Source organism: Tribolium castaneum, chromosome 8 (genome assembly GCF_031307605.1).
Source record: "Tribolium castaneum strain GA2 chromosome 8, icTriCast1.1, whole genome shotgun sequence".
NCBI lineage: Eukaryota > Metazoa > Arthropoda > Insecta > Coleoptera > Tenebrionidae > Tribolium > Tribolium castaneum.
This window is the reverse complement of record NC_087401.1, coordinates 1144220-1152180: the sequence shown is the minus strand read 5'-3', so window position 1 is coordinate 1152180 and position 7961 is coordinate 1144220. Positions and strand designations below refer to the sequence as shown.

Genomic DNA, 7961 nt, shown 5'->3' with positions numbered 1-7961 from the left:
GAACTTTCCCTCCTTCTAACGTGTTGAAAAACACGTTTCGAAGTCGGAGAAAGTTCGTGTGAAACGTTTTATTTGCCAATCAGCGCGTTGAAAAAACACGCTTTTTGAACAAAAGTCGGCTTAAAAAAGCCGATTTTGAATTTCGGCTTGAAAAAGCCGTGAATGAATTTGTTCCGGCTTGAAAAAGCCGAATTTTGAACTTGTTAGTTCAGACGAAGCTAAAATTTAACCATAAGGTTAAATCGAGCCCGACCGTAAACTAAACAAGGGGGCGGGCATTGACTTAACGCCGAGACGTTAAATTGTACCTGACTGAAGACTGAACGTGGCTCTTCGAAAGTCGATTGGAGAAAATCGGAAACAGGACTGCTCTCGACGGCTACTCGGACACGACTGATCATGGTGCACTACTTGTTAAAAATGTTTTATATACGAATTTACTCCGAATCAAGACCCCACCTTTTAGTATAATCATCCAGTCAGAAATACGACTTCTCTATAAGTAACCGTATAAATACGAAGCCAGAAACGCAACTTTAGTCATTCGCAGTCGCAGTAGTAGCATACAAGTTATACGCGCAGCATATTCTTATAGTTTATTTTGACTTTTCCATAAACTACGAAAACCACCATCATATCAACATGTCTGGACGTGGAAAAGGAGGAAAGGTAAAAGGAAAAGCCAAGTCTCGTTCGAGCAGGGCCGGTCTTCAGTTTCCTGTTGGAAGAATACATCGTTTACTTCGTAAAGGTAATTACGCCGAACGAGTCGGTGCCGGTGCTCCAGTTTATTTGGCGGCTGTGATGGAATATCTTGCCGCTGAAGTTCTTGAATTGGCTGGAAATGCTGCTCGTGACAACAAAAAAACTCGTATTATTCCACGTCATCTTCAATTGGCCATCAGAAATGACGAAGAATTAAACAAGCTCCTTTCCGGTGTGACAATCGCTCAAGGTGGTGTTTTACCCAACATCCAGGCGGTCCTTTTGCCGAAAAAAACCGAAAAGAAACCATAAACAGCTAACTGTTGTCTCTCTAGTTGCTGTGAGAAGCAGCAAGCTACAAAAAAATAATAATATCGGCCCTTCTCAGGGCCATCATTTTTTTAACAAATAAAAAAAAGAATCACAAACTTTTTTTAAAGAGTAAATAAACATACCTACTTAAAGTTACATAAAACTTGGCAAAAATTTATTGCACGATTTAAAAAAAAAAGAGCACTCAAGATGTTTTATTTTCTTAATAGTTTAAAAGCAGGTAAATTTTTATTGCCTCTCCTAGACGGCGAGCTACACGCCGCGCCGGTGGGGGGCTAGCTAATCCATGTATATCGGTTAGGCTTTGATGTTTTCTTTCTTTAGTGGTAATTATTATTTATCTCTGAAAAGTCAAAATTCATCCCTTTAAGGAAAAGCATACGATTGATTAAACAACAAAGTCATAAAAACCACACAACTTTATTTGTTACATTTCCTAGAAATATAAAAACAGTTTGGAAATCAAACATTTATTATACTGGTGGTTTAACTGAGAGCCTTGTGATACGTACTTTTTTCATTTGTTTAGAAATATTTTTGTGGTTCTGAAAAGAACCGTTTTTTTTCGTCGAAAATTAAAATGCGATGAATAGTAGAGAGTAGATTGATGTAACTAACGATGAGGAAGAAACATAAAAACCAAACAATGCTGGTATACCGGTATTGTCGTCGCCTCGTAGTCTCATAGATAAAACATAGGTTATAAAAAAAACTTAACCGCCAAAACCGTAAAGTGTACGCCCTTGACGCTTCAAAGCGTAAACGACATCCATGGCGGTGACGGTTTTACGTTTTGCGTGTTCGGTGTAGGTGACGGCATCACGAATGACGTTTTCGAGGAATACCTTCAGGACACCTCTGGTTTCTTCGTAAATGAGACCGGAGATACGTTTCACTCCTCCACGACGTGCCAATCTTCTGATCGCGGGCTTCGTGATGCCCTGGATGTTATCACGTAAAACTTTACGATGACGTTTTGCTCCACCTTTTCCCAATCCCTTTCCACCTTTGCCACGACCGGTCATTTTGAATGATTATTGATTCAAATTAAGCTTTGTTTCACAAAAGAAAACGACACAGATTTGACTGCTTCGTCGAAAACAACTACCTGCTCGCCAGATTAGTCAACTCATTTTATAGTTTAGTTTCGCTCCGCCTCTTAAGTTACTTTTTTGACCAATCAGATAACGCATAGTGTCACCCTAGTTAATAAAATACGGCGAAAAATTTTGTTGCAGGGTCATATGAACCGTCGCCGTTGTTAGTGACGTACGTAGGTGTTTATGTGTGTGTATGTGTAGTTGAGGGATAAAGAAGTAGTCAAAAAAATGGCCCGTACCAAACAAACTGCTCGTAAATCGACCGGTGGAAAAGCTCCACGAAAACAGCTTGCCACTAAGGCAGCAAGAAAAAGCGCACCCGCCACTGGAGGAGTGAAAAAACCTCATCGCTACAGGCCCGGTACAGTGGCACTGCGTGAAATTCGTCGTTATCAGAAAAGCACCGAACTGTTGATTCGTAAATTGCCCTTCCAACGCTTGGTCAGGGAAATAGCCCAGGATTTCAAGACCGATCTTCGTTTCCAAAGTTCTGCCGTTATGGCACTCCAAGAAGCGAGTGAAGCGTATCTTGTCGGACTTTTTGAAGATACAAATTTATGTGCCATCCATGCAAAACGCGTCACCATCATGCCTAAAGACATCCAACTGGCAAGACGTATTCGAGGAGAACGAGCTTAAAATGAAAAAATAAACAAAAAAAAAAACGGTTCTTTTCAGAACCACAAAATTGTTTACAAATGAAAATGTTTCGCAATATTGACAGTAATTAAAGTAATAGTACGCGGATCATAATGAATTTTAAACTCTGTCAAACAATAAAAACAATGATGCTTTTATTTATGATTGTTCGCTCTGGTTAAGGGTAGGTAAACAAATCGTTTTAATTGATCGGTACTTCAAGAACGGCGGCGGCATCAAAAGAATTTAATTTATTTAAGTAGGTACCATAAAAATGAGTAAAGTTAAATATCGAATAAAGTCATAAAAGTGGTTAGGTAGGTGAGGAGGGATAATGCGTTTTTAGCGCCGACACCCTACAGACATTATCGTTTGTTTGTTTGTATAAATTAATAATTATATTTCGATTTAGGTATATGCAGATAGGTGTGAAAACTTTTTTTTATTTGTATAGAAATTAATTTGTGGCCCTGAAAAGGGCCATTTATGTATGCCCTCGACGGCCTTAAACAGTCGATAATCCAGGACGTCACCACCATCATCATCATCATCATTATCATCATCATCGGTTCGTAGTCGACGACGACGAAGACGACGACAAATGAGATTATTGCCATAGCTCACTTCTTTCTTTTAGGAGAAGCAGGAGATTTCTTCGCTTTAGCAGATATAGCCTTGGCGCTTTTTGGTTTCGGTGCCTTAGGTTTCTTCGTTGGACCGGCCTTATTTGATTTCTTTGCTTTCGAAGGTGATTTCGGCTTTGATGAAGCTGTTGCCGCAACAGCTCTACCTGTAGAGGAAGCAGCGGTTGTTTTCTTCTCAGCGCCGACAGAAGCGGCCTTTTTTGCTTTCGCGACGGCTACGCTCTTCTTTTCGGCTGCGACTTTTTTCGCTTTTGGCGAAGATGGTTTCTTACCGGTTTTTGGTGCCGAAACGGCGGAACGTTTTCCAGTGTTTTTTTTAACTTTTGAAACTGCTGAGGATTTTTTCTTTCTTTCGCCAGTAGCAGCGGCTGCCGCGGCGGCAGCAGCTCTAGCAGCAGAAGCAGCAGCAGCAGCTCTGGCCTTTGCACCACCACCGGAGGCGGACGAGGAAGCAAGTTTAAACGATCCAGAAGCTCCCTTACCTTTCGTCTGAACCAAAGAACCAGAAGCGACGGCGCCTTTTAGATACTTCTTGATAAATGGTGCAACTTTCTCGGCATCTACCTTGTAATTGGCGGCGACGAATTTTTTTATAGCTTGAAGAGAAGAACCACCACGTTCCTTTAAACCCTTAATAGCGTTATTGACCATCTCGGAAGTGGGAGGATGAGAAGGTTTGGCTCTAGGATTTTTTGCTTTCTTCTCCTTTTTAGCATGATGATGAACTTGAGGTGAAGTCGTCGAAGCAGCAGCATTAGCCGATGCGGATTGATTTTCTACGTCTGCCATTTTTTTCTCGTATTCTCGTATTATTATTATGACAGCAGAATAGATATATACTTGATAGGTAGTATATAGTAGGTAAATATAAACCTAAACGAACCAACCAACACAATTCGAATACACGAGCGCTCAAACTAAAGATATTTTCGCGCCACGACTAAGTTTTTATTGCCTAGAAAATAAACCCGACCGCGGACTAAACAAACACCACGCTCGCCAACATTAAAATTATCGGGGCCTCACACTAGACAACTCTTTGATCATCCCCCGAAGAGATCAGTCGTGCCGCGTATTGTGTCTCTTCGAGTGAGGTTAGCGTGAAAATGGCCGGCCGCAGTTCGCGGCAAAGGCCGTTACAGTCAACGAAAGCATTGACCACTGTCACGGGGGTGGTTAATGCCAGGAAGCGACCCGTGAGTCTACAGAAAAAGACGTCGTCTTCGACATCACAACCTCAGCCAGCTCCAGGCGCTAAAACGGTTTTCAAGGGCAGGAAAACCGTTGTTGCCAGGGAACTGGATATCAACAGGCCACCTCCATCAAAGGACAAGAAGGCCCCAAAACCCTCCAAAACGGAGGGCGATCACCATACAGCGGACTCGGTGAGTGAGCATTCCGCTAGCCTAACCGACTCTGACCTTATGCGAAAGGTCATTGAATATATTGAAGGAAATTCCCGCGCGAAAAAAGTCGTTGGCTCTTCCCGCGCTCCAACCGTCTTAACCGCCGTAACCGACTCCGTAACGGAGTCGAGTATTTCTGGCGGTAGTCAAAGACCTAAGCCCCATCGGTCGGGGGTAAAGGTCATCAAAGCCCAGGTCCATAAATCGGCGTCTCAGTCGTCACTGACCAAGGCAAATCAGCCATCGGTAGCTCATCCACGCTATCAAATACACCATCTCCCCAGAGATTTTCAAACCTTGAAAAAACTCCACTGCACCCTCCGCTCGGTCGCGGTCAAACTCATCACCCTAAACATTTTCAAGAAGGATGAGAGCGCTATTTTCACGAGCGTACATCCCCTGACCCCGGACCATCAGAAAATGATCTTGGATGCTCTGGGTTCCCCAGGCGCCAAAATCACTCCTATCAATAAGCCCGCAAAGCCCCAGCCCCCGAAGCGGAAAAATCATCTACCGTCGTTCTCCTGCGTCCTGCGTCACGTCGACGAGGACATAAATGACACCGACATTCTGGAAGCCTGCTCCGAGCAGGGATACCATGTCACAAAGGTGTGGCGAATAATTTCTCGCAAAACAGGTAAATCGACCGACCTGTATCGCCTCCTTACTAGGGAACAGGAAACCCTAGATAAACTTCTGAAGAAAGGCCTCATCCTTTTCTCTAAACTCCACAGATGCGAACCCTCACAAGTTCCACCTGTAACCCAGGCCGTGTGCGCCAGGTGTCAAACAGTCGGACACAGTCAGGATAAATGCCCGTCCTCATCTATCAAGTGTCCCAAGTGTGGTGAAACACACAAACTCCATGAGTGCACGAGCGAACTCACCCGTTGCGTGAACTGCGAAGGAGAGCACTTAACGTTCTCCAAAAAATGCCCTGCTAGAAAAGCCCCTCTAGCAACAAATTCTCAAGCGACTTACGTCCAGATTGTGAAGAATTCGAGACCCGAAACGGCTGAGCCGGTCACGGTCGATCAGTTTATCCGAGCACTGTCCTTTGTGGTATTAAATCTTTTCCCGGACAAGCGAGACCAAGGAAGTATGCTTGTCAGTCGTGCATCACGAATCTTTTTGAAAAGAGAAGTTAAATACAATTTTTCTGGGGACATGCTTCATGTCTCAATTGACAAGTTGAGTACCCACAAAAATGGCGGTTAATTCCATCAAAATCGCCACGGCCAACTCCGGGGGGGTCACCCGGAAGAAGGCCGCAATAGAAAATTTCCTTTTCCGGGATAATATTGAAATTCTGGGTATCACCGAAGTTAAGGCCAAATCCTTTCCAAAATTCAGAGGCTTCAATGCCATCCACAGGAGATACCCAGCTCAACAGGGTCAACGCGAAACTCGAGGAGTAGCCATTCTAATCAAAAAAGGTTTTGCCTTCAGCGAACACCAACTCCCCAACAACTTACAACACTTGGATTGCATCGCGGTCGACACTTACATTGACTCCAACATCATTACATTCTTTACCTACTACAATTCCCCAAGACAGTGTCTAAGCAACGAATTAATGCAGTACGCCGCATCTCTCCCCAAAGCCATCATCCTAGGCGATTTTAATGCTAGACATACTGATTTTGGCGACACTTTAACCAATCGAAACGGCCACATTCTCATCGATGCAATCAGTAATTTGCCCCTGTACAGAATTCCCAACTCTTCCCCGACCCACATCAATCATTGGGAAGGATACTCTATCGTAGATCACATCCTCGTCACAGATTCCTTGTCCAACCGTGCTAGCGACTCTGCTAACATCGGAACAACAATTACGTCAGACCACCTTCCACTAGTATTTGATCTATCTGTATCCAAGCCAAGAACCCCAACTCCAGAGTACATCATCATTCGAGATTCCAAAAACACAGATTGGGAAAAGTTCCGTATCATCCTGGAAAAGGAAATTGTACCTCTTGACCCAACCACCACCCCCGAGGAGATCGAGCGCCAGGTCTTCTACATATCAGAACTAATACAAGACGCATATCTTCAATGCACTCCCGAAAAACAAATTCCATTGCACAAAACCCCGCTCCCCCCTGAAATTGTCGACAAAATTCGGCTGAAACGACAAGTTTACAGAGAATACATTAACACCCGCGATCCGGACATTAAGACACAATGGAACCGACTTAATGCCACAATTCGACGCGACATTAATCGTCATCGAGAGAAACTTTGGAGAGAAACATGTTCAGGACTCAACTACCGCGACGGGAAACGCTTTTGGAACAAATTAAAAATCTTAACGGGACAAAAATCAAACCCACGACACTTTTTGAAAGTTAACAATCAATTCATCACAACTGACACGGACAAAGCAAACGCTTACGCAAAACACTTAGAGAAAATTTTCCAAATTCCTGAAGATCCGTTGTTCAATGACTCTCATAAAAAACGGGTCGAGACATTCCACTCGCAGTTCATTCACCGCACCCAAGCACGCACCTGCTACATAACACAAGCCGACCGCCACAAGGACACACAAACAGATGACGTCAGCACCGTACTCGAACCCATTCAATTAGAGGAAATCGCGACAAAAATACACTTACTAAAAAACAACAAAGCACCCGGAAATGATAACATTAAAAACATTACACTCAAACACCTTCCACACTCTGTCTTGCAGGCAATTGTTCAAATTTTCAACAATTGTCTTTCTACGTCTTACTTTCCTTGTCTCTGGAAATCTGGAATCGCAATTATGATCCAAAAACCCGGAAAACCCCCAGACGACCCAAACTCTTATAGGCCAGTCACACTTCTGAGTGGAATTGGAAAACTTTTTGAGAGAATAATCACCGAAAGACTTCGTAATTTCTGCGAAGGCAACTCGCTCTTCCCCCCCACGCAGTTTGGATTCCGTGCACAAAGGTCAACGTGCGACCCACTTACGGCGCTGCAAACAGATGTTGCGCGGCACTTGAACCTAGGTCAGTGTGTCTTGGGAGTCTTTCTCGACATCGAAAAAGCTTTCGATAAAGTTTGGCACGCTGGATTGATTTACAAATTAAAACAATTACACTTTAGCGACCAATTAACACAACTAATACACTCGTTTTTAT

General features: G+C 43.5%; 1 protein-coding gene across 1 annotated transcript; it reads right to left on the bottom strand.

Moving 5' to 3' along the window:
* Positions 1–1581: 1581 nt before the first annotated feature.
* On the bottom strand, positions 1582–2180 carry LOC135266962 (histone H4). Its single transcript, XM_064358457.1, has one exon. It carries the CDS (start codon positions 2061–2063, stop codon positions 1752–1754), a length of 312 nt encoding a protein of 103 aa, XP_064214527.1. The 5' UTR covers positions 2064–2180; the 3' UTR covers positions 1582–1751.
* Positions 2181–7961: the final 5781 nt, after the last annotated feature.